The sequence below is a fragment of the Melanotaenia boesemani genome, chromosome 9 (assembly GCF_017639745.1).
Source record: "Melanotaenia boesemani isolate fMelBoe1 chromosome 9, fMelBoe1.pri, whole genome shotgun sequence".
Taxonomy (NCBI): domain Eukaryota; kingdom Metazoa; phylum Chordata; class Actinopteri; order Atheriniformes; family Melanotaeniidae; genus Melanotaenia; species Melanotaenia boesemani.
Window position 1 is genome coordinate 33,701,412 of NC_055690.1, and position 27,821 is coordinate 33,729,232.

At 42.3% G+C, this 27,821-nt stretch overlaps 1 protein-coding gene across 2 annotated transcripts; it reads right to left on the minus strand.

The window, feature by feature from the left end:
- Positions 1-27,821, minus strand: LOC121646233. 2 transcript variants are annotated; one of them, XM_041995136.1, is made up of 10 exons: positions 27,670-27,821; positions 15,742-15,842; positions 14,288-14,397; positions 13,963-14,057; positions 10,912-11,128; positions 9,137-9,246; positions 8,790-8,901; positions 8,262-8,463; positions 704-1,030; positions 1-590 (listed from the first exon to the last, which is right to left on the minus strand). In XM_041995136.1, exons 2-10 carry the CDS (start codon positions 15,807-15,809, stop codon positions 452-454), a joined length of 1,380 nt encoding a protein of 459 aa, XP_041851070.1. In that variant the 5' UTR covers positions 15,810-15,842; positions 27,670-27,821; the 3' UTR covers positions 1-451. The 2 variants fall into 2 exon arrangements, with proteins under 2 accessions (XP_041851070.1, XP_041851069.1); XM_041995135.1 differs by having other exon boundaries at positions 15,742-15,899.

Here is a 27,821-nt window from a genome sequence, read left to right on the forward strand (position 1 = left end):
TTATTTTTCTTCCGTTACAACATGTTCTTTTTTTACTAATATTAAACAAAACTGCCACCTGTTGAGCTGCTTAGTACAACTATCATTACAGTCAAGAGTATAAAATATTCAAAAAGCCCACATATAAATCCTTCAAAAGAATCATTTGTTTCATCAATAGGAATACCCCTTCAAAGTACCTACAGATTGTACATGCCATGCTACCTGCTCTATAAAGACATCTGGACACTCTTTGGTTTAAATACTCACGAGAAGGCATGGGCTACACCATGATACACAATATAGAAGATATAAACTTGAAAGTAACTTAAAATTCAAAGAAAAAACAAAAACAATAGCAATAAAATGATAAAACAATAAAAATAAAAAAAATAAAAACAAGAAACAAGAAAATCCACGAGAACAAAGACTAATAATTGTTGAAGTACACTTGTGTAAACACACATAAATCCTAGCATATGCTGTTCTTTGGTAGAATTCCACTTTCTTTCAGCACCGTATTAACAGCTGGTACAAGGGGTGCGCTGTAACTCAGTAGTCGGCCATCATAAATCAGCTGGTCTGGTGTCAGCCCTACTGCTGACTGGACTCTAAACAGACAGAAGGCAGAGACATAGCAGTTAGAGTTGTGATGCAATGAGACAGAAAATTATTTAAAGCTACTTTACAGCTATCATGTTTCTTTTGAGAGGTATCAACTCACCTTGTGTGGTACAGCCGTGCTATGTTCCTATCAACCACAGTACAGATGCCCTCTGGGCTTAGCACTCTGTGAACGGTCGGGGTGAACACAGCTCGGGGACTGACGATGAACTTGTAGTTTTCAAACCAACTCTGAGGACTGGCGGGCTCCTGGTACAGATGAGCCAGGATGTTCACCCCGGGTATGTTTTCCCAGCAGCCTTGTGGAGGCAGTGTTTGTGGGGCGGGAGGAGGCAGTGAGATGTGTTTGGGAAACGCGTTATTCTCAAACTCGTAACACTTGTCGAGGCCGTACTTTGTCTCCAGCAGTGGTAACAGCTCCAACCAGCTGGTGAGTGAAAGGTTTGGAGAGATAAAGCTTTTTAAAATAACAATATGTAATTTTCCAACGTTAAAACTGTGTTTCTGACTTGTTTGATTGACGAGTGACATTTATTATGTACATTCCGGCAGCAGTCATTGCACAGCAGCATCCCAAGGCTGAGAAATGACACGTCTGGTGTTGTGCCGAAAAAAGCAACCCTGCTGTGAAAAGCACCCCTTTGTGAGAAGCGTAGTTGAAAGCACTTGCCTGTGGACTGCATGTAGATGTGCATACTGCTCATAATCACTACACTTTTTCCTTATCAAGTGCTGTGCTTGCATAATGACAAGAAAGATCTTGAATCTTATGGACACGAAGTTCTCTGCTTTTGTTGAGTGTGTAACAAACTTTAAGAACTCAACAACAGCAACCATTACCAGCCTGTTTAAATATTGTCCTTTTTGCAGGCTGTTGGGTGGGTGTGATAATTTTGTGCATGCGTATGTGTTAGGACTGACAGTCAAACGTTTGATCACCAATGTAATTGTAAAACTCACTTCAGTGATTTATTTTACATAGTTCAGGCAGATCCTCTGATCTTTGCATTTTCAATAAAGCTTATTAAGAAATAGGCACAAATAAATAAACTAAACTAAATTACTTTAACAACAACTTTTAATAACAATATTACTGTTACTGTTACAGATACAGATTTGATTAATAAAATTAAATAGACAAGTGTCTATGAAGTTTGCTGTGGCGAGTGTCAGAAGTGGTACCATCATGCATGTGTAAAGACACGTCTATTGGATGAGGAGTATTTGAGCCATGCATGCAAGTAATGTTGGCCGTTGTTTCATGAAAGAGGAAGTGTTTATTTGCCTGGAAGTGCCAGCTTCCTGTGGACACCAGGGTTTTTGCTGGACCCACGTTAGTTTGGGTGTTTTGTGATCAAATCGGCCAATCAGGTAAATATAGTTTTAATGTGTTTTAGTTTTTATATTGTGGTTGTATTTGTAATGTATTTTGTCAGGTTGGGTTCAGAAAACTCGGAGATTGATTTTTTTATATGTCCTCTTTTCCGGTAACGTGACCCAACTTTCACGTGACTTTTGAGGCTCTGTGAGACCTTAGCATTTACATAACCAATTTCCTGTGTTGCCTCCATCCAAAATCAGCTTCTCTTGCCAAGATAATGTCAAATTTATATGTTTTTTTCATCAGTCTGGATTACAGGCACTGAGAGGCACTGGGCCGAGTATAATGGGTGACTGGGTGTGTGAATTCAACGCTGCAGGTATATTGTTTTAATGTTTTAGAGATTAAGTTTAAATGTTCTTTTGGTTATAGTAATTTTGTCTTTTGTTTTGTTACAGTTGTTGTGCGTTGCCACCTGCTGTGCTTTTAGAGATTATTTGTAGTTTTTTTGTGTTTTGGTTAGTCCACGTCCAAGTCCTCATTGTTTTCTTTGATGCAGTTGTACGAGCGGATTAAACCATGCAGTGGACATGCATCAAGATCACTTATTGTTTTTGGTTTATGTTTTAATGTGTGATTTGTAAAGAAGAGAAAGGACTATGGTAGAAAATCACCGGGTTACCATCAGATGGTATATTAATATTAAATTTAAAAAAAGAAATACTTTTTGTTTGTAAGAGGGAGGGGAGGGAGGGGTGGGAACCCAGTGGGAAGAAGCAGTACAGGTAATGGATGGATAGATGTTCTATTAGGCCCGAGCACCAAAGGCAGTGCTAAGGCTTATTGAAACAACTCTGTTTTTTCCGTCTTCTTCTTATTATTATTCTTCTCAATACTCAAATGCATTTTTGGGGACCTGACCATGCTCAAAAACTCACCAAATTTTGCATACCCCCGGTACACATGTTCTAAATCGTCAGGCAAACAATAAATCCTCTCAGCCATTTTGGGTCAAAGTCGCCATCTTGGCATTTCACTCTTGCTTAAAATCTATCTCCTCCTAGAGATTTCATCGTACTATCATCAAAATTCCTCAGGACGTTCAGAAAGCATTTGTCTTTAAATTATTAAAAAAAATTAAAAACCATGAAAAACAAAATTGAAATAACTTCCACATAAAACAACGTATCTGAATCAAAATAGCCATATATGATGCCAGTATCATCCTGAAGACATCTACATGTCAGTAATCGGATTATGAATTGGCCATGCTCCCTAGCGACAGGAAGTCATGGTTTTAACAATAGAGTTTGATAATATTGTGTCCAGTAACTTCCTTTTAATTGACATTATTTAAGCTCCCGTGTCCATCTGCAATGCTAAATGCATTTACTTATTGGAAAATAAGTTACAAATTACTGTGCTTTTGCTCTGTTTGTCTTTTACTAGTATAACTTTTTGACCAGTTGACAGTTTTTTAAATTAAAATACAGCTGTACACAAACTGTTTGAACAGCAAACAAAGTAGGTAAATAAAGACAAGTGTAAAAGTGGAACATTTAGCAGCAGAGGGACATTAGGAGAAGAGACACTGAGAGGAAAAAAATTTAACTTAAGGAAAGTAAAGTTCGTCAAAAAAAGTGTTTGAAAGTTTTTCTCATCTGTCTACATCGGAATACATGTATAGTCGACAGGATCTGTCGGACATCAGCAAAGACAAGATTTGCAACGTTTTGGACTACGAAACAACAGAGACACTAAGGGAGCTTGGACTACTCTGTAAGCTTGGAATCACACCGGACTTGTCTGCAACTCCTCCCCCAAAAAGGAGGTGTGTGAGGAAGCAGAAGAGGGGAAAGCATGGAGGTATCCGGGCTAAGCTAGCGGCTAATCCAACTCGCCTAGCCACACCATCTATCCTTTAGGCAAACGGACGATCATTGGACAATAAAATCAATAAAATGGACCATATACAACTGCTGAGGTCAGCGAATCGGACAGTGTGTGCTTGTTTTCACTGAAACATGGCTGAACAACAACATTCTCGACTCCGCTATACAGTTGGAGCAGCTAAAATGCTACAGAGCGGACAGGGCCCTCGTAAACGGAGGAAAAACCAGTGGCTGCGAGGTCTGTGTTTACATCCATAATGCGTGGTGCCGGGACGCTATAATGTTAAGCCGACACAGTTCATCACTGGTGGAGTTTGTGATCATAAGGTGCTGTCCTTTCTATCTGCCCAGGAAGTTTTCTGTGATCTTACTAGTTGCAGTTTACATCCTTCCCACCAACAACGACAGGAGTGCAGCACTTAATGAACTGTACCAAGCCATCAGTGAACAACAGACAGCACACCCAGACGGCTTCACCATCCTTGCTGGAGATTTTAATCATGCTGATCTCAAGACTGTCCCTTCAAAATTTCACCAGCATGTTCATTTCCCCACAAGGAGAGACAATATTTTGGACCTGGTCTACACGTCACACAAAGGGGCATACAAAGCACCCCCTTCCCCCACATCAGATTCTCTGATCACTTTCCTGTTATGCAAATGCCAGCATACAGACAGAGAGTGAAAGTCACCAAACCAGTTCAGAAGCAGGTAAAAGTGTGGCCAGAGGGGCCTCCTCTGCTTTTCAAGACTGCTTTGACAACAGACTGGGAAATGTTTAAGCAGGCAGCCACTTACAACAACCATATAGACATTGAGGAGTACACAGACACCGTGATCTCCTACATCACCAAGTGCATCAGTGATGTGACCCACACAAAGAGCATCATCACACGAGCTAACCGGAAGCCATGGCCGACAGGGGATGTCCACAGGCTGCTGAAAGCCAGAAACAACACCTTCAGAGCCAGGGATGAATCTGGCCTGAGAACAGCAAGAGCCAACCTTTCCCCAGGCATCAGGAAAGCAAAACAGGAGTACACACACAAGATAACCTCCCACTTCAAAGACAGCAGAGACACACAGAGCCTATGGCACGGCATCCAGGCCTTCGTGGACTGCAAGCCTGCGCAACAGAGCTGCGAGGGCAACACTTCTCTGCTCAACAACTTGAACAGCTTCTTTGCACACTTTGAAGCACAAAACAACACACGCCCACAGAAAACCCCACCCCCTCCACACGACCAGACTCAATGCCTGTCTGCCACCAGTGTGAAGAGGACACTCTCCACCATCAACAGCCGGAAGGCAGCAGGTCCAGACAACATCCCTGGGCTAAACAACCCACAGAGGATGCATTCTGCTCTGCCCTCCACCCAGCCCTCACCCACCTGGACAAGAAAGACTCACATGTGAGATTGCTGTTCAAAGACGTTAGTTCTGCATTCAGCATCATAATACCACAACAACTCATCTACAAACTGAACAAACTAGGCCTCAGTACCTCCCGCTGCAACTGGTTGCTGGCCTTCCTCAGTCAGAGATCACAAGCAGTATGTGTCAGCAACAACACCTCAAGATGCATCACACTGAGCACAGGGGCTCCCAAAGGCTGTGTGCTCAGTCCCCTGTTCTTCACCCTGCTGACACACAACTGCAAAACAACCTACAGCACAAATCACCTGGTGAAGTTTGTGGACAACACAACTCTGCTGGGTCTCATCACCAAGGGAGACGAGACTCACTACAGGAAAAAGGTTGATCTTCTGACCACGTGGTGCAGAGACAACAACCTCCTCCTGAACGTCAGCAAGACCAAGGAGATTTGTTGTCAACTTCCACAGCGGCAACATCCAACACCCACCACTGGCCATCAATGGTGCTGCTGTGGAGACAGTGAGCAGCACCAAATTCCTCTGGGTTCACATCAGTGAAAACCTCTCCTGGACTGCTAATACTGCATCACTGGTGAGGAAAGCAAAGTGGCGCCTCTACTTCTAGCGCAAACTCAAGCCATCACCCACTCTGGTGAACCACTTACCTCCCTGAGGATTTAAACACCACCTGTCTCACCCGGAAAGCGCACAATTTTAGCGATGCAAGCCACCCTGCATACAACCTGTTCAGCCTCCTGCCCTCTGGTAGGTGGTATAGGAGTCTCCGTTCCCATACCACCAGACTCACTAATAGCTTCTTCCACCAGGCAATTAGGATGTTCTCTCCCCTCTCTACCCTTGCTTGCTGGTACATGCTGTCAACCTTGTGTGGCTATTTTACAGTTTAATAATGCAGTATATTTGTGGCCCCGGATGCTGGTTCCCTTACAGTCACCACTCTCCTGGACTCTGGCTCCCTACGACATTGCCTCCAGCTCTGAGGCCACCACTGCCCGATGCCTCTAAACATCTAATCCATCAATGGCAAAAACCTCACCCAGCGTGTCCTCCATCTTAAATCTCCACCTTTATCGTTTACCCCTGATTTCCACCGGGTGCATGAGCGGCACGTTACAGCTGCACCACAGTGTCCACTACTATTCGCGGCCATTTTAGTCAATGGTTTTGTTTCCACTGGGTTTGCTGCAGTGCGTATCAGAAGCGTCCCAGAAGAACATTGTGTTTAACCAGTCAGGGGATCTCAGTGGTTTTTTTTTTTTTTTTTTCTCATCACGGATTACGAGACGTTTCTCCTGGAAGTGGAGAATCACAAGATTTTCCAATTCTCCTGTGATTTCGTGATCTTGTGGATCCTGCTAGGTGGACTGCACTTGCGAGCTCTCCACACCTGAAATGCTCCCAGTGTAGATTGAGGCACCACGGAGGTCGGAACAAAACTTTTCTGCAACTGTAATGTGGTGCACACGCACCCGGTGGTAATCAAGGGTTACAGTAGGGTGCTTGCACAGTGAGTAAATCAGAAATCTGGCAAACAGAAGAGATCATCTTTATCCTCCTCTTGTAATGGTGGAGTGGTAGCCTTGTGGTTACAGAGGTGGGCTTGGGTCTGGAGAACCTGCATTCAAGTCCCCAGTATGGCAAGCCAACCCAGCTTCATTTATAAAACACTTTACGACGGCAGCCACTGAACAAAGTGCTGAATATAAAATAACAAAAACATTAAAACATTTATTACTTAATGTTTTATTGACAATAAAATCAGTAAAACTATAAAATCAATAAAAAATAAAAACAATAAAAAATAAAATCAATAAAAGCAACCTCATACCGAACAGTGATGAAGCCTGTCTGACCTGCGGTGGCAAAGAGTTCCACAGTTCTGGTCCCGCCACAGAAAGACCCTGTCCCCACTGAGCTTCCTCGGCACCTCCAGGAGCAGCTGATCCGCTGACCGGAGGGACCGGGAGGGGGACAATATGTGAAGGAACTCAGAGAGGTAGGGGGGGCAAGGTCATTTAAAGACTTAAAAACAAATAAAAGGATTTTAAAATGAACCCTAAAAGAACAGGCAAGCACAGTGTGGCTAAAACAAGATAAATGTGCTCTCTCTTTCAAGTTCCAGTCAACAGATGTGCTGCAGCAATTTGCACCGGCTGCAGATGGGACAGATATTTCTGAGAGACACCAAAGTATAAGGCATTACAGTAATCCAGCCATGTTGTTATGAAAGCATGAATTACTGTTTCAAAACACTGCTTTGAAAGAATGTGCTTGACCTTTGCCAGTTGCCTCAGCTGGAAAAAGCTAAATTTCACCACTGCGCTAATCTGCCTGCCTAGGTTAAAATCGCTGTCCACTTTTACTCCCAAATTTGTGACATCAGATTTACAATACTGTGCCAGAGGACCCAAGTCAACAGGAGAGGACCCACTGGCACCAACACTAAAAACCATAACTTCTGTCTTCTTTTCATTAAAATGAAAAAAATTTAAGGCCATCCAGGCTTTGACTTCATTAAGAGAGAGTAAAAGTTTTTTGGGAATAAGAGTCCTTGCATTTAAAGGGGACATAGACCTGACTATTATCAGCATACAGATGTATGTTATTAGGAAGCACAACTGTGCTTTACAAAGCACTGAATGGTTTACATCAGGGTTAAAAACTTTTCTATTTGGTGCCTATTTTAAAAACAGCTGTTAATTCCCCACTCTGGAACGTTATTATTTGTATTTTATCTATTTTATTTTAGCTTTTATTTCTTTTTCTTTCCCTTCTGTTTTTATTTTTTAAAATGGTTTTTAAAGCACTTGCTATTGCTTCTTCCAAGCAGCTGTAATGCTTTTGTTTTACATAAAGCACTTTGAATTGACTCGTACATGAAATCTGCTATACCAATAAATTGGTCTTGCCTTGCCTTGAATGAAGTACAAGTTGATGAGATTTAGAAATCATTGACTTGGTTATTATTTACATTTTACACAGCATTCTGACTTTTGTGGAATTGTGTTTCTAAAAACTCAACAAGAGACTTCATGAACAAAGCTCTACCTGTTGACTGATTGAGGCAAAATGAGCTCATCAATGTCCTGCATGGCCACATATTTGGACCGGTACATGCATCTGTAAAGGCAGTCAGTGAGAGCAGGAATCTGGCCGAAGTAGTGAAGTTCACCAGGACCGTGTTCAGGAGACCAGTTGCGAGACACTTTAATAAACCTGGATAGAGACCAAGGAATCACTTCCAGTAAACCTGAGGAGACAAAGCCAAGTGGTTTTAGATTGTTTACATATCAATCAGTAATTAAATGTAAATATACAAAATTTCTTCCAATAAAGACTTCAGATAAAAAAAAAAATATAATTTTCGTCCCATTTTTTCTTGGGTTAGCCTTGAGAGATAAAAAGCTCATTCTAAGCATGGGTGGCTGCACTTTAAACTGAAACTAAGAGCATTTCACTCCTTTTATTTCATGGAAATCCTCCCCTTTCACAACTCATTGTGGTCTGCAGTGTCAATGTCAGTGTTTCCATGAAAAAAAACACAGTCAGGAAATCAGCAGGAAGTAGATACTGGACCTTTGTGTGTGTAGTAGTCCAGTATAAGCTGCGTCTCAGCGCTGCAGTTGGTCTTATAGACGACCACCTTGTTGACTCCCAGTAACTGAAACATTTCTAAACTCTGTACCAGCTGCAACACAACACATATATTCATATCACAAACTTAATCAAAATATGATCATTCATCTGCAAGACCGTCTTCAAAATTTGGTTTCCTCATTTTCATGGTTGTACGGTGGAAAGTAACAGGGCATGGTCCTTTAGGTTTTCTTCTTTTCTCCATCTTGGTCAATATACTTAAAAATATCTCATTCACTTAGTTCATTCTTTATAATCATAAATAAGAAAATGTGAGGTGGTCTTACCTGAAGCACGTTGGTGAAATCATACATGGTGGAGAGACAGACAGTGAAGTTATAAGGAAAGGAATCACTCTTGGGATTTTGGTTTTGAATTTCCAGAAAATCAAGTTCATCTAAAAGACCAGACAAAGACAGATTTTGGAAATCATATTTACTTAACTGTGTGTTTAAAAACAGAAAAAAACATTAAATTCCACAGCTACGCCAAAATATATTGTATTTGTATATATTATATATACACAGCCTCCCATTGGATCATTACTGCATAGATGATGATGTTTCAGCTGCTGTTAAAGTTATTTAACCCTAACTGATGCAGTGAGCAGCTTCTCATTTCTTAAATGGTAAAAAGTGGTAAATGGTCTGTATTTATATAGCACTTTACTGTACCTGGAACGATACCAAAGCGCTTTACATCATACGTCACATTAACACATTCACGCACTGATGGCGGAAGCTGCCATGCAAGGAAGCTCAACCATGACAAATTATCATCATCATCAATTATGGGTTCGGTGTCTTGCCCAACGACACCTCAACATGAGTTCGACTTGGCCGAGGATTGAAACAGCAACCCTTGGGTTACAAGATGAGCACTCTACCTTGCTGAGCCACGCCGCCCCTGAATGAGTGGGAAGATGCAACTCTCGGTCGTGGAAAAGATGTTAATCTGTTTCAGAAGGGTCAGATTATCGGCATCAAGCAAAGCAAGAATCTGAGGAGGTTTCTGAAAATACTACAACTAGGTTAAAAACTGTCCAAAAAAAACTGGAAGAATCGTGGGAACCATCATCTCCCAGGAGAAATGTGGTTGGAAAACTATCTTGAATGATGGTGATCGGTGATGACTTAAATGTTTGGTGAAATAAAATTGTACTGTGATCTTAAGTTGCTGCAGCTGGTCAGGTGTAGGTTCAACAATGTTATGTGTCCAAAGAATGAGGTTTAGCTGACTACCTGAATATACTGAATGAGCAAGTTATTCATCTTCCCTGATGGAACGGCCATATTCCAAGATGACAATGCCAGGATTCATGGGACAAAAATGGTTAAAGAATGGTTCAGGGAACATGAGATATAACTTTGACCCATGGCTTGGCCACCACGGAGTCCAGACCTGAACCCATTGTGAATCTTGGGATGTGATGGAGAAGGCTTTGTACAGTAATCTGGATAGAAATAAATGATGCAACCATGCAGAAGTTTATCGAAATGACACCAAAGAGAATGAATGACATAAACAAAGCTGAAGGTGGTCCAACAAGATATTAGTGAAATTTATTTTGGTTAGGCAGTTTATTTAATAATAATGTATCTTCCACATTATGCTGGTTTCACCTGAAACTGTGATGTAGCAATAAAAATATAACATGAAAATCCATCATCTTGTCACAGATAAATCACCAAGAAACAGTAAATTTGCAGTTCATGCGGGTGTTGCTAAGATATTTCATCCTCAAACAAAGACCCAACCCTGAATCCTCTTTTTGTCTCAGCCAGTTGGCGCCTCTGTTTTGTAGAGATAAGGCAGCTTTTTCTTTTAGAAGATCAGAAATTTGTAGTTATTGGAGCCATTCAAATGGCCCAAATGTCCCAGTTAGGGTCAAAGACTCTTAGATACCTAAAAGACATGGGGCACCATACTTCTGTAAAACAGAGGGGTATGGCCAAGAGGAGGTACAGTATTAGGTCTGATTCAAAATGGTGGTTTAACCATGTGATACATTCCATTGCCAATACTTAATGTCACCTGCAAACCTGCTCTGTGGTTCTAGTACCTTCATCTTTGGGTACAACAGTGGTCACAGCTATATGAGATGGTGTCTGGCAGCCCAAAGGGAGGGGACACATGATGTCGGCGGTCCCGTAGGGAAAGCCAAAGTGATCATTGTTTATGTGGCTGACACCCTCAGAGATGTACCGCAGTCCCTGGCAGAGAAAGATGCAGATATAGGCTACTGCTTGGCTCCGCAGCACCACTGAAATCACACGAACCTGGAACAAGAAGAAGAATTTTACTTTTAGTACATGGACAATAATAGACTTTTCTTAATTTATGCATACGTTACTAGCAAATGTAAATAACTGTTTCCAGAGTGCAGAAAGCGTGGCTGTTAGGTGAACTATGTTTAGCATCTGTCTTTACAGAGGAAATTAATGTGATGCTGGACATTTGTTGGACAAGTTTTCATCAGTTTCCTGCGAACAAACGCCAGCGAGCAGCCTGGATTCGTGCTATCTGCTGTACAAACTGGAAGGCAATGCCCTGATACCTGGTATGCAATGCACACTTTGGTTTCATCAGACGACCAAAGACGAGGACAAATGCTCATCATGAACATGAAGGTGAAGTCGAAAGACAGCGACTCGAGTAGAAGACAGCACTGTGTCCATCACAGTGAAATGATCAAGGTATGTACTGGCACCAACCATGTTTACTGGATTTCAGTGAAAACGATACTGACCCACTTATTCAATACATGGATTAACTCTACAGTTGAATGAATTGGCAATCATTAGTTATGTTTACATGGACAAATCCAAATTAAATCCATCTGATCAGATTCCAGCTGACATGTTTACATGGACACTGGATAAAATATCCTATCAGTTGTGTTTTTAATTGATGGAAAGATTTAATACAATCGTAATGTGAGATTGGCCATGGCTACCTGGTGTTTTTTAATTTGGAATTATTTATTCACAATTTAAAAATTTAGAATTTACCACTTAAGTCACTTAAGTGACTGTAATGTAATAATGTAACGTAATGTAGAAAGTACTAAAGTATTCCCGTTCACATTTACATGAAAATAGTAATTCCGAATTGAGGTTTACATGAAACACACTTTCATTTAATTCTACTTTAGATCTGGAGGTTGGGAAGGTTTCTGATTGGACAGGGCCAGGTGTGACATATTTATCTCTGGAATCCACTTGTCGTCGGCTAGTATTAATCACGTCCCCGTGCTTTATGTATCTTGAATTTTCTCCACTGACAAGGTCGGCTAGTTTAGCAATAAAAAATCTAAACTGTATAAAAGGCTGTTATTGTTGAAGGACGTTGTTCGTTTCCTTCCTGCCGCTGGTTGGAAATGACGTAATGTTCAGGAACTTATTACTTGGTTAGAGCTTGCAGCAAGGACATGCAGTGGCGCTAACAGACGGTGCTCACATTCCTGCTGATGACCCTCCTTGTAGTTAGTTAAAAGTTGGGTCCTTTTCGTTCAAGTGTGTCTTTGTTATGCCTCTCCGAGTGTTCAGTGAGTGACGAGAGTGAGTACTGTTTGTTTATACATGTGTTGCAGTTGTTTATACCTGTGTTGCAGTTTATTGCGGCAAACACGTGATGCACTCGCCTTCCCTGTATTTTCTAGTTTCCCCACAAAGGCAACAGCTATCGGTTTATTTCCTCAGTAAGTTATTTCTGTTTGTGTTCACGTGAACGGGGGGTGACAGATAGAGCCGTTGCAGGAGAAGCAGTTAATTGCTCTGCAAGGGGAGGGGGGAGCGGGGGAAGTGAGTGTGCTGTGGGAGAGCGCTATGCTGGGAGAGATGCATGTTAACCAGAAGAAGGTGCTGTTGCACTGTGTAATTTAATTTACTGCCAATGGCTAGATGTTGACTGCTGGGTGATTATTATTGATGTCCTCTATGCCGAATTAGTATGTTTGTTCAAGTGAGTCTATTCCAAACAACTGATGAAGCAATATTTGTTTATTATTATTCACAGAAAACTGTTACAACACTGAGTTGTCATAATAAAGTGCCCGGCCACTGAAGCCTGTGGAAGGATGATCCCTGACCTCTTTGTTATCAGTCCATATGTCCTGACCGACATAGCATCTTGTTTCCTGCTACCCGTACATCTGAATTAGCGCCCAGTTCTCCTAAACATAAACTACAGTTGCTTTAAACGGCTTCTTGGGCAGATCAGTATAACTTTGGCCATCTCCAATAATTCAGTTTTCCACAGGGTCTTTAGATCCACGTCTTTTTAAGACATTTTACCTAAGTTTAACTTTTAAAGATGATTCATACTGAAAAAACTGGATTCAAAAAGCCTCCTTTGTCTTGCAGTTGTAGTTGTGTGCAGGCATGCATAACTTTGTCAAGAGATGTTTGGAATGAGTTAAAGATACCCAACAATACAGATGAAACCTGGGTTACTGCCCAGAGAAGTTATTGGATTGTAAACATTTCTTCAGTGATGTAGAATTTAAAGAAGCTGACATCATTCTGCAAAGCCCTACATTAACTCCTGTACCAAAGGTCACTAATTGGTGGACCACGCAGGGACTTCAAGCCAAAGCAGGAAGTTATGATTTACAATCTGGTGGAGCATTTCTTTTTTTACAGGTGCAGGTTTTGTAGTTTAGTGGATGAGGAAACACAGACCATGTAGCTTTGGAGCTAAGTCACTCATGTGATACCACTCAGCTAATCGGGTCTATGCACCCCATCCGATACAACTACTAGGTCCCTTAAATATATATTACACTTAAAGTCAAAATAAAGTCAAAATTTTTTTATATTATGATCTTCTAGACCCATTCCTTCAAAAGGACCTCCTTAAATCTTAGTTGAAAACCCATCATATACAAACATGGTAAAAAGTATTGCTTACATCAAGCTAAAATCAAGTAAAAACATTAGCTATTTAGTTGTAAGTTGTAGGTTTGCTTCTGGCCCAGTCAGGATCATTATTTGAATTTATACCAGACCTTAACAGAAAATAATGTGAAGTGTTATCTTACAGATTTTGTTGTGCGTTAACTGCATGTTTAGTGATCCTGGAGGGAGTTCTGGGAGTAAAACTCTTCACTGACCTCTTTTTCTTCAGTGCGGTGCTCCAGATAAGCTGATATAAGCAGTGTTTTTGTCTGATTGACTGTCACGAAAGACGAAGCTCGTCCGAGAGAAGCTGCATCAGAGAAACAATGTTCAATAAACTAAGCTGGAGTTTTACTGCCTTAAAAAAGTTTGCAAGCTTCAAAATTTATTTTGCACACACTGAAAAAAAGTTTAGGTTGACTGCAACAGTCAATACTTCAACTTCAACTAAATTTACATAATTTATCAGATATAAGATCAAGCCAAAGTGCTTTAAGAAGAAAACAAAATAAAGAACATGAAACATTTGAAAATGAGTACAAGAAGCATCCAGTAGCTTATCCATGCGAACCGAATCATTTTTCTGGGGTGTAGATAGTAGAAGTGTGACTTCTGGTGACGTCCAGTGTTTTAAGCTGTCCTGCAACGCCCTGGAAAATACAAAACAAATTACTTCACAAATTACAATAAATTATTATTCTATTTTAGCATTTTACATCATTCTGGGAAAGTTTTTTGAACCATGACAAAATTTCCCCAAATGAAGGGATGAACCAATTATTCAGTTGGAATTATCCACCTTGTCTTGTCGAGGCAGTTAATGAAGGTGTTTAGGTGGTAGAGTTTAAAACCTGGTTGTATTTGGGTTAAAAAAAAAACAACAAACAAACTAATCATAACTGCTTTTTAATATTTAAAAATCTAAGCCAATTTTATGCAGTCTTTGCGATGTCTGTTTTTATTATTATCATTATTATTATTATATTATATTATATTATTATTATATTATATTATATTATATTATATTATATTATATTATTATCTTATTATTATTATTACTTCTTCATCTTCTTCACTTTTACGCACAATCAACATATAAACATTTCTTTTTCAGGACAGCCTCGGTTGTTGGAAAACAAGACTAAAATTAATGTAATAATAGATATAGCACCATAAAGGCCAAACAAAACAACAACACAGAATTATCGGGTTGGACCCCTTTTACCTCAGGAACTGCTTTAATTCTTGGTATGATAGATTGAACAAGGGTGTTGGAAACCTTCCTCAGAGGTTTTCTCCATATTAACATGACAGCATCACACAGTTGCTGCAGGTTTGTCGGCTGTATCCATGATGAGAATCTCCTGTTCCACCACATCCCAAAGCTGCTCTACTGGACTGAGATCTGGTGGCTGTGGAGGCCGTTGGAGTCCAATGAACTCATTCCCCCCCACCATTACACCAGCAGCAGCCTGAATCATTGATCCAAGGCAGGATGGATCCATGTTTTCCATGTTGAAATGGAGACTCATCAGACCAGCAACGTTTCTCCATCTTCTATTGTCCAGTGTTGGTGATTCTGTGAATTGCAGCTTCTGTTTCCAGTTCTTAGCTAACAGGAGTGGCCTTAAATAACCCTAACCCTTAAATCCCCTTTCTTCCTCATTCTGATGCTCAGTTTGAACTTCAGCAAGTCATCTTCACCACGTGTACATGACTACCTGCTGCCATGTGATTGGCTGAGTAGAGATTTGTGTTAAAAAGCAGTTGAACAGGTGAACCTGATAAAGTAGATAGTGAGTGTACCCACACAGTCTGTGATGAGTGACAGGGTTTCTCTTCATGGAAAACATATTTAGCATTCATTCTGAAACTGTAAAGTGTGTCTGTACTTTGCCCTTGGTCAGTAGTGACAACTTACTGGAGCTAAAAAATTAGTTAATTAGATTTTGGGATTCATCGGTTTCCATATGACAATGATCAGTTCCACTCACTTGTACATCCAGAGCAGGAATGTGGCAGAAAGGATGAGGATGGCAATATTGATGTACTGTCTCAGCATCTTCAATCGTAGACCACCGGGGGTGATTGCTGCCTTAGTGCAAAGAAATAACCAGTCAGAGCTGCTGTTGTGGTTCTGCAAAAGAATCGTCTAGAAAACAGAAGTAAATGAGTTATTTTCATTTTCTCTCAGCTCCAGCAGTTCACATCCTTTCAGAGTGTTACAATAAAATGTCTCACATTAAAGAAATAAAGAAACAACCCTCTCCTAAATGGCAGACTCAATGCACTTAATAGAAGAGAGTGAATATGTTCACAGTTGATTTTCAAGAAAGGTTGTGGTTTTCTGTCTGTACTTACAGCTGTTCTTGTATTATATTCAAGTATTTCATATAATTTAACCAGCATTGCCAATTCAGAACCACTTCTTATTTATAAATTACAACATTTTAATCCTACTCAGTGTGTGAGAAATCTGGGAGTTCTTTTTGACTCTGAGCTGGATTTTACTACACACATCAGAAATATAACAAGAACTGGATTTTAAGATCTTAAAAACATCACCAGTATCCGCCCATTTCTCTCTCTTGCCAGCACAGAGGTGCTGATGCATGCTTTCATTTCTAGTGGATTGGATTACTGTAATGCCCTGCTCTCAGGTCTTTCCAAAAAGTCAATTTCAAACCTACAGCTATTTCAGAACTCGGCAACACATATTCTGACAGGGACCAGAAGACGGGAACACATAACATCAGTTTTAAAATCACTTCCTTGGCTCCCCATGCAATTCAGGATTGATTTTAAGGTTCTTTTGTAGTTTATAAATATCTTAATGGTCTTGGTCCCCTTATTTATCGGACCTTCTTTTAAATTATGAACCAATGCGGACCCTGAGGTCCTCTGGTACCGGCCTTTTAGTTGTTCCAATGGTGAGGACCAAGACATACGGCGAGGCCTCTTTCCATTATTTGGGCCATAGTGGTCGGGTGCAGTGTGAGCTGGGTGTTGGCCAAATGCGGAGACCCTGGCGGTTTGATCGTCAGCTGTAGAAGCTAGCTCTAAGGACGTGGAATGTCACCTCTCTGGTGGGGAAGTAGCTTGAGTTGGTGCGCGAGGTTGAGCAGTTCCGGCTAGATATAGTTGGTTTCACCTCGACACATGGCTTGGGCTCTGGAACCACTGTCCTTGAGAGGGGCTGGACCCTCTTCCATTTTGGAGTTGCTCCCAGTGAGAGGCGCCGAGCAGGTGTGGGCATGCTCATTGCCCCCAACTTCGCGCCTGTATGTTGGGGTTTACCCCAGTGGATGAGAGGGTAGCCTCCCTCCCCCTTCAGGTGAGGGGACAGGTCCTGACTGTTGTTTGTGCATATGCACCAGGCAGCAGTTCAGAATACTTACCCTTTTTGGAGTCCTTGGAAGGGGTGTTGGAAAGCACTCCGTCCGGGGACTCCCTCGTTCTGCTGGGGGACTTCAATGCTCACGTGGGAAATGACAGTGAGACCTGGAGGGGTTTGACTGGGAGGAACGGCCTCCCTAATCTAAATCTGAGTGGTGCTTTGTTGTTGGACTTCTGTGCTCGTCATGGACTGTCCATAACAAACACCTTGTTCAGACATAAGAGTGTCCACATGTGCACTTGGTACCAAGACACTCTAGGCAGTAGTTCGATAATCGATTTGTAGTCGTGTCGTTGGACTTGCGGCCGCATGTCCTGGACACCCGGGTGAAGAGAGGGGTGGAGCTGTCAACTGATCACCACCTGATGGTGAGTTGGCTCAGATGGTGGGGGAGGATGCCAGTCAGGCCTGGCAGGCCCAAGCGTGTTGTGAGGGTCTGCTGGGGACGTCTGGCGGAGTCCCTTGTCAAAAAGAGTTTCAAATCCCATCTCCGGCAGAGCTTCAACCATGTCCCGGGTGAGGCGGAGGACATTGAGTCTGTGGCTATAAGGTTGTCATTGCCTGTCGTGGCAGTAACCCCCGAACTCGTTGGTGGACACCAGCAGTAAGGGACGCCATCAAGCTGAAGAAGTTGTTCTTTTGGGCCTTTTTGGCCTGTGGGAATCCAGAGGCAGCTAATGGGTATCGGCAGGCTAGGCAGAACGCAGCTTCGGTGTTACGACCAATGGTAATTCCGACCACCTGAAACCTATCATCAATGAAAACCCCTACTTGTTGGTGCCTCCAGTGGATTGGTCAGACCAGACACACTGCCTATTCCACCCATCCTATTGGATTCAGAGGGACCAATCACAGCTCCTGAAGGCGCTCCTCCGGAAATAAAGCCTGGGATCACCATCCAGTCTGGGGAGCAACTGTTGACACAGGCAGTCTACTCCCGGCTTGGAGAGATGTGGTGGTTGTGTGGTTTAGAGCTGTGTCTTGGAAATTAGCGATACCTCTGGGAGTAGCAGTTTGAACAGTTAGACTTGAGGTTTTTGTTGTTTTTCTGAGAATTGGAATTGCTGGCCGTGTGTCGGACACTTTTGTTTAACCACCTTCTCTGTTAATCATCAAGCCCTTTGTGCTTCGCCTAAAGTTGGGTTTTGCCTAATTTGTGATTAGTAGGAACTGCTTAATTAGAGTACTTGTAGTATATGCCGGTATAGGTAGTTTACCTGGATTTAGGAGTTTATTGGAACTGCTCTCGCACTTTGGTAGATTAGTAGGCCAGTTTATTTTTCACCTGTTTCAGATCGCCTTAGGTTTTTTTTTTTTTGTGTTCATTGGCTGTGGTTGTGTTCTAGCGTATGTTGGTTTTACTGTGTTCTTTGGGTTGAGCAGTGTCCCCGAACCCCGGCATTCGTTCTTTACCACCCCTCGGTATCGTTTCCAAGTTCCGGTTGAGACAATAAAAGTCCTTGCTACCTTTTCTTTACAACCTGTCTGCAGTGCATTTATTTTGTTGCGCCCTCCTTCATACCCCTTTAGAGTTGGGTCGTAACAAAGTGGGGGCTCGTCCGGGAGATCTTTTCCCGTGTTATGCATTGTAGTGGTGGACAGGGTGGCTATTGTGTTAATCGGAGTTGGGCATGGCTACGTCGTTTAACTTGGAGCAGTTTCTCGAGGCTCCTTCCGGGGCCGCTCTTGAGCGTTGCCGTAAGGTTGATGTTATGCGGATCACTTTTCTCTGTCGGTCCCGCAGCCGGTCACCAAGGGGCAACTTAAGGACTTGCTGATGCAACAATTGGATGCTTGCGGGGCATCAATCATGCCTGCGGACCCTGTGGACATGTGTGAGGGCGCTCTGGCTAGGAGCGACCCAAATAATGGGGAGGCTGTGCCTCTCCCCCAGGCTCCCACTGTTGAAACACCGGAGATGGGGCCGGGAGCTCGGCCACGGGTAAAATCGCCCGTTACGCTGCCCAGATATGATCCCCCTTCTCCGGCTAGCCCTGAAGCCAGTGGCAGGGCCAAGTTGAAGTTGCGTTTGGTTCAGTTGGAGTATGAGGCCCGTGAGAAGGCCGACGCTTTCCAAGCTCAAATGGAGTTTGAGTTACGGAAGCTGGAAATAGACGCTGACAAGGCTGTCAGATTTCGGCGTCTAGAGCTGGAGGCTCAGTCCCAGGCACCGCCCCTTTTCCCTCCAGATGCAGAGGCAGTCCCGACAGTCTCTTCGACTGCCTTTGATGTGAGTAAGTGCATTCCCTTGGTGCCTGTGTTCAGGGAGGCAGAGGTGGATTCGTACTTTTCTGCTTTTGAGAGAGTTGCTGGAGCTCTGAATTGGCCACCCGATCTGTGGCCTTTGTTGTTACACTGCAAACTCAGCAGAAAGGCTCAAGAGGTAGTGACTGCTCTCTCGTTAAAAGACAGCTTGGATTATGACACCGTAAAGGCTGCAGTTCTCCAGACTTATGAACTTGTTCCTGAAGCTTACAGGCAGAAATTCAGACAGCATAGGAAAACTGTTAGTCAGACTCATGTTGAGTTTGCTCCAGAGAAAAGTGTTTTGTTTGTTAAATGGTGTGCTGCTTCAAAAGTGTCGGACCTTGAGTCGCTTAGAGAACTGGTCCTGCTTGAAGAATTTAAAAACCGTTTACCTGAGGGTATAGTGCTGTACTTAAACGAACAGAGAGCGGCCACGCTTTCGTCTGCCGCTTTACTAGCAGATGAGTATGCTCTGACGCATAAAAAGCTACCACTTCTAGAAACTTTCCCTACCTGCCAGGTTGAACAGAATGAAGTCCGCCCTTATGCGGTGAGACGGACTTATCCGGTGCAGAATGCTGAGCTGCGAGAATGTTTTTACTGTCATAAGCCTGGCCATTTGATTGCTGACTGTTTATCTTTGCAGAGGAAAACCTCAAACAGACCCCTTTCACCAAAATGGGTTGGATTCCTCCGGACACAGACCCACCGCAGTGACCAGAATGCAGATAAGACGGAGAAAATTGACTCATGTTTTGCTCCCTTCATATTTAACGGTTTCATTTCATTAACAGGGATGGCTGGAGGGGAGGTCCCAATCCAAATACTGCGTGATACCGGAGGCTCTCAGACCCTGATATTAGCTGACGCGCTACCGTTCTCTACAGATTCTTCGTGTGGTTATGATGTGGTAATCCGAGGGGTAGAGATGGGATACGTCCCCAGACCGGTTCATAGGGTGCACCTGAAGTCTGATTTAGTGAATGGGATATTCCCTATGGCCGTGTGCCCCGGGTTACCAATGAAAGGAATTACGGTATTGTTGGGAAATGACATAGCTGGAGGAAGGGTGGTCCCACAGTTAGAGATCTTAATCACACCCACCTCGACTCAGTCAGACCCTGATACACCGCTGTATCCCGCATGCACGCTAACTCGTGCTCAAGCCCAGCAGGAAAAAGATCTTGATATCTCTGACACGGGATTTGCCCGACCGGTTCTGGTAGTGAGAGGACTGTGGTTTTTTAGATGATAAACCCCTTGATTTACCCTCACCCGGTACCGATTCCGTGGTGTTACCCGTAACCAGCGCTCAGTTGTCGGAGGCTCAGAAGGCTGATCCGACCCTGGAAAAATGCTTCGCTAGTGTAACTGGCCCTAGTTCCATTAAGAACCTGCTGCACTCATATGTCATTGAGAATGAAATCCTGATGCGTAGATGGTTTCCGGCTACTTCGGGGCCAAAGAACGGAGCGTGACCAAACAAATTACTGTGTTCTTTGGGTTGAGCAGTGTCCCCGAACCCCGGCATTCGTTCTTTACCACCCCTCGGTATCGTTTCCAAGTTCCGGTTGAGACAATAAAAGTCCTTGCTACCTTTTCTTTACAACCTGTCTGCAGTGCATTTATTTTGTTGCGCCCTCCTGCATACCCCTTTAGGGTTGGGTCTTAACGGTCGCTAAGGCAAAAACTCGGGCATGGGAGGGATGGGGGGCTGCTGACCTCGACTTGGGAGATTGTGGATCGGTGGAGGGAATACTTAAAAAATCTCCTCAATTCCACCAACATGTCTTTCAATGATGAAGCAGAGTCTAGGGACTCTGGTCCCACCTCTGGGGCTGAGGTCGTTGAGGTGGTTAAAAAGTTCCTCAGTGGCAGTGCCCCATGGGTGGATGAGGTGCACCCAGAGTTCCTTAAGGCTCTGGATGCTTTAGGGCTTTCTTGGCTGACACGCCTCTGCAGCATCACATGGATATTGGGGACAGTTCCCCTGGACTGGCACATTGGGTTGGTGGCCCCCCTCTTCAAAAAGGGGGACCAGAGGGTGTCCTCCAACTACAGGGGGATCACACTCCAAAGCCTCCCTGGTAAGGTCTATTCAGGGATGCTGGAGAGGAGGGTCAGTCAGATAGTCGAACCTCAGATTGAAGAGGAGCAGTGTGGTTTTTGTCCTGGTCATGGAACAGTGGACCAGCTAAACACCCTCTTCAGGGTCTTGGAGGGGGCGTGGGAGTTGGCTGAATCAGTCTACATGTGCTTTGTGGACTTGGAGAAGGCGTTTGACCGTGTCTCTGGCGGACTCCTGTGGATGGTAGTCTGGGAGTATGGAGTGCCCGACCCCTTGTATGAGCTGTCCAAACCCTGTACGACTGGTGTCAGAGCTTGGTCCGCATTGCCAGCAGTAAATCAAAATTGTTTTCAATGAAGTTTGGACTCTGCCAAGGCTGCCCATGGATCGGGTCCCTGTTCTTTGCGGATGATGTGGTTCTGTTGGCTTCATCGGGCTGTGAAATTCAGCTCTCACTGGAACCTCTTACAGTGATATGCTGAACATACAATGTTGTGATTTCTGACAGTGAGGATTACAGAGAATGGACAATATTACTGCAGAACAATTCTGCAGTTTGATGGAAATAAGTATTTCTTCTTTTAATTGAAGGTTTATTGGTGTTGGTGTTAGGAAGAATTTTCCTAACATGTTCATCCTTTGAGCTGGATCTCAATCCCTCCAGACCCACAGGAGAACTACCAAGCAGCTGAAAACTGTGCACAGCCAGGTGTGGGACCTGTTAAAGACCTCTACCTCGACGTAAGACAACTAGAGAGCCAGCAGACCGGGGTTCTGACTCTGGTTGTCAGCACAGAGACAAGAATCCGCTTTCAACAAGGATGACGACAGGAGCAGCTGAATATAAATTGTGTGATGAAAATAAGGTTGTGTGACGGGGTCACTGTGAAGAAGATCTTAAAATTGGGAAACCTGATCTAGTGGGTTTGAAAAGATAACGTCTGAACCAGAGTGAGTAGGTTCTAAAAGAAAACTGAATCATGTCAAAGAAAGAGAGAGATAAACTGCACAATGAAAAGAAAAAACAGAAGGTGTACTGTCTAAAAAAGTTAACAAAATAGTAAAGTATAAATAAAGAAAAGTAAAATAAAATAAAAATTGAGAAAAATAAAATAGAAAATGTAATTAAAAAAGGGAAAGAAGGTGTATTAAAAACTGAGATATATAGTGTTCATGATTATATTTCTGTGGCTGTATTAAAAGAAAGTGGCGTATGTAAGGTCTGGCCACAAGGGGTGATATTGCCACATTTGTGTTAGTTTGGCCAGCAAAGATGTTTGTTTGTCAAATATTGCTTTATGTAGACAACATTCTGTTGGCCTCATGACAGAGAAAGTTTGCCGAACAGATTCTGTAGCAATACTTGTTTTTTAAAGTTTCACTTTTCCAAAACAAGATAGCATTCTTGTCACGCTCCAGACACTTGTCATGTATGGCAATGCTGGTATGAAAACCCCATTTGAATATAGAGAGATGCACACACTTAAATCCAGCTACATTATTACCAACATCTGATAACAGAACACCCATGACTACTTTACCAAGAGCACACAGAGTACTTTACCCAGACCAGATTTACTGGACACTGAAATTTAAAAAAAAATATATCTAACTAGTTTGTACATGGCTCTTCTAAGAAAAATCATGAGGGCAAAATGGCTACAGATTATGCACTGGCTGATTCCAATCATACCCTAAAATCAGATCCCTTGCCAAAACATTATTCTGCCCATGCAGAGGAAATTATAGCTTTATTTTTTTTTATTTTATTTATTTATTTTTTTTAACCCTGTCCTGTCCAGCATCCTAACATACAGAACAGTGGTCTGTGTCCCATATTTTGCTTGACAGATTTGCTCTACCAGGGGGGACATGTTATATACATGGCTGCCCTTGATATTTTTATTATTTTTATTGTAATCTTATTTCCTTTAGTCTTTATATGTCAGTGCCGAGCCTGACAGGGAGATAGAGGAAGAGGGGAAAAAAGGGAGAAAAGGACAGGATAAATATGTGTAAATAACAGTTGTCTAGGCTGCCTAAAACACACCACTAAAAAACAATATAAACAACCACAGTACTACATGATACATAAAGAAAAATAGGATAACGATGATATGAAAAAGTGCAGTAGTCATCAAACGTACCTGCAGAGAAATGTACCAACACACAAACATCAGAAACATCTAGTCAGAAGTGGATTGAGATACGAGCACGTTTGTGAGCATGCATGTGTGAATGTGCATGTGTGGCCATGCAACAAGGAAGAAATGTGTACTTGCAAGGGGGCCGTGATCACGCCACACCCAAAGCATCAGCGGGGGATGGGGGGAGCCCGAGGCCCCAAAGGCCCAGCAGATCCACAGACCACCAAGCCCAGGACAGCAAAAGCAGACAGAGCAGCGGCCCACTCAGACCAGAGCAGAGGGGCCCCCAGACCGGAGCCCCACGGCGCGACGGGGCTGGGGCCCCACCCAGGAACCCGACGGGGCCTGACCAGCCTGGGCAAAACCCCCGCCGGCCACGCCAACCCAACACCAAGGCTAGGCCCCCCACAGACAAGAACATGTCCTGGAGTCATAACAGGCTGAGTAAACATGAGGAAACTGGGTTGTAGAGAGGGCATTCAGTGATGATTTTGTCATATGAATCTCCTGTAAGAACACAATGTCTGCCTGCAGATCCTTTACTCTATTAAAGATTTTTAGTCTCCTCTCTGGTCCCAGCTCCGTGCACATTCCACGTGATAAATCTAAGTATGGCCATGCTTGTGGTGAAAAGGTGAGTGTTGGATGCTTCTTGTTGATATATATGCGTATGTATGTATGTGTGTGTGAGTGGATAAATGTGTATGCGTAATGTTGTGTGCCTGTGTTCAATGTTACTAAATGTTCTTGAATTATTAAATGTGAGTGTTGGGTTATATATGCAGGTATTACTAAATGTACTGTGCAGCTTAGCATTAGTGTTATGTGGTTTTGTGAGGTGGCAGCTAGAAAAAAATAAAACAAAAAAGAGTGCAAAGAGAGAGAAAAAGAAGAATAATATGGGAGGAAAATGACCAAAAAAGGGGGGAAATGGGTGAAAAAAAGAAAATTAACCCATAAAAAATAAGTTTTGTTTTTTTGTGAACATTAGAGACTGGCAGTATTATTGTCTAATGTGAACAAACATTAAACTCTGTGACTTAATCCCAGTGAGTCTGATTAGCATTTATATCACCTGTGCAAAGTGTGCAGCGTGTGGATTATGTGAGGTCAGTAGAGCCAGGGAGTGTTATGGTCACCATGTAGCTGTCCATTGATATAAAGTTTGTCCGCCGAGAAGACAGCACAGGCTCCTCCGTCCAGGAATTTTTTCCTAAAGGGGAACAAGATCTTGAACTAGGTTATCTCTTATGCTACGAGCCTGTAGATCTAGGACTAATTCTTTCATTTTTTTATTCTCCACTGATAGTCAGCTTACTCCTTCGGTAAAGCTTTTCACCGAGTCTCTGAGGGCGTTGTTCTCCGTAGCAAGAGCTTCCACCTGCTTTTGGCTATATTCCAAACTTTCTTTTACAGATTGAAACGGTGAAGAACTTCCAGCAGGGAGAGCCGGTGTGATGCCAAAGCAGTTATCCCCGACAGAAATTATATCCCCTGACGCGGGAGCGCGCACTCGTTGCATCTAGCATTAGTGTCTTCATCGTGCTGGATTTCACCATATAAATTTAACTTAAAATAAACAGCTCGCTTGTTGCTCAAATTATTGTTTGAGGGTTGTTGTTCTGCCAGCGAGGTTCTGCTAAGTTTGACTTAGCTTTAAGCGCGATATATTTTTCTTGTTTTTTTGTTTGTTTGTTTTTTTAGTTTCGTGGGGCAATATCAATTGTAGAGTTTTAATGACTTGACAACACCCACATAAAACACCAAAACAATAGTCATGTAACCTAAGGCCTTCCCAACACCACTTTGTACAATCTTTGTCTAAGATTTAAAAGCCCTTCTATCAATTGTATGTATAAGGTACCTGGAAGTGGCCTGCATCTGCCATTTCCTCTCTTTAAAGCTCAAACATGGGTGTTGTTATTTATTTATTTATTTAGCATGCAGGGTTGACAATGAAATCAGAACTTTTTTCCAATCCTTTAATCTTGAAAATAATGTGTACTTTCACATTTTTATTTAGCATATATCAAGATAAGCTCTTCATCTTTTGTTATAAAGTAACTTGTAAAGAGTGGTTCCTTTTTTTTCTTTTTACAAAACATAAAAAGGGCAATGTGTTATTATGTGTTGCTTAAGAAAATAACATCCAGGTTCTATAAACACCACTTTGTATTTGGAAAACAATTTGTTTGAATTTATTCCTACATGTCACATGATTTTTCAACACGGTAAAATCTGAAGATTAATCTGTCTTTTCCTAGGGTGCAGTCCATCAGGATCAGGATTCCCAGTCAGTAGTACTTGCAGGCACCATTTCTCAGCCTGCCAGAAACAGTATCCCCTGCCTTTATAGTATATTGCATATTTATTCATCAGATGATTTTAATTATTGACACTTGCTGACACAACAACCATCAAACAATGATTTAAGGAACCTGAACGCTGTTTTTTATTTTATTATTATTTTTACGTGCTGAGATCCATAATAGCGAAGATGTTTAAATGCTACAGAAGGGGTGCACGCTCCCGCGTCAGAGGATACAATTTCTGTCGGGGATAACTGCCTTGGCACGACACCCGGCATCGAGACTGGATAGCTTCCTGTCGATGGAGATTAAGATATCCGTCGTATCGCTGCCGGTTGGAGAAACTGGACTGGTCGCTTCAGGGGAATCCGCCGGGCGAACCCTTCTGGAGCCGGTTTTGGAGGCCGATGCTGCAGCATTGTTGGACTTTCCCATTACGATCCGCTGGAAGCTTTCTTCGATGAAATCCGTCGTGCTTGAGAGATCTTCTTCGCTGTGATCGATAGTGACCAGTTTGGTGTGGTTTGGAATATTGACCCTTTTTATATTATTATTATTATTATTATTATTATTATTATTAATATTATCATTATTATTATTATTAATACTATTATTATTATTTTTTTTTTTTTTTTTTTTTTTTTTTTCTCTGTTAGCTCTGTTAGGTTGTTTGTTTTCGGTAGCGCGCCATGTTGATCCTGCCAAGTCTCGCCTTCTCAGCCTTCTCAGCCTTCGCAGCCTCTCCGAAATTATAGTTTTAACTGAGGCCTGTAAATTATCTAAAGAACAAGCAGTGACTATCTATACTCACAGCCAATATACCTCCCCCACTACTCATGTTTTTGATCAGCAGTAATATTATAGGGGAATGATAACATCAAAGGCAAGCCAGTCTGAAATGCAAAACTCAAGTACAACCAGGAAAACAAGTACAACCTCACATTGTTGTGTCTCCACCAGAACCAGTCTGAAATCCAAAACTCATGCAAAAGAAAACCTATGACAAACAATACAACTTGCTATTTGTATATGTGCCGCTTATACAAATACCAAGGACTACATTTTGTTAGGAAATGCCAGAGCTGCAAAGGCAGCTGCACAAAAGCAAACCCCTTTGTTGCTCTCAGACACAACAATTGATCTACTAACGTTGAAGGACATGCAGCAAGCATCTCCAAGCACTGAAAAGAGACTGTTGAAAAATATTGCCTAATCATAATAGACCCTTACTCAACATGGGTAGAAACCTTTCCAGTGTCCCATCCAGACGCTCTAACAGTAGTAAAGATATTGTGTAGAGAAATAATCACAATATATGGCACCCCAAGTAAAATCTACAGCCATAATGAAACTGAATTTGGAAATGATGTCATTTCTAAAAAAAAAAAAAAAAACAAAACAAAAAAAAAGACCAAAGACTGCAAATAGATTTAAAACATCACTGTGCATCAAAGGGCAGGACTGGTTGAGAGACACAATGTCATAATCAAAAACAGACTCAGGAAAACTATGAAGGAGACGGAAAAAAAACTGGATATCTTGTTTAGACTTGTTTAAACTACACATGCATGTAACACCAAACTCTAAATAGGCCTGACTCCATTTGAAATCATGTATGGACGAAGATAGGCTACCTCGGTTTGAAATGCTCTCATCAGAAGATCAATGTGAACAAGATTTAGTAGATTTCATGATTAAAATGTTAAAGACAAAGTAAGTCCTGAATGCTAATAGAATACCAGATGCCTCCCTACCTTCACAGGACACCAGTGATCTCACTGAAGTTGGTGACGGAACCCTAATCAAGAATATAAAAGGAACGAATTGGACCACAACCAGGTGGGAAGGACCTTTCCAGTAATTGCGTCCCACACTAACCACTGTCAAAAAAGCTGAAATGACATCC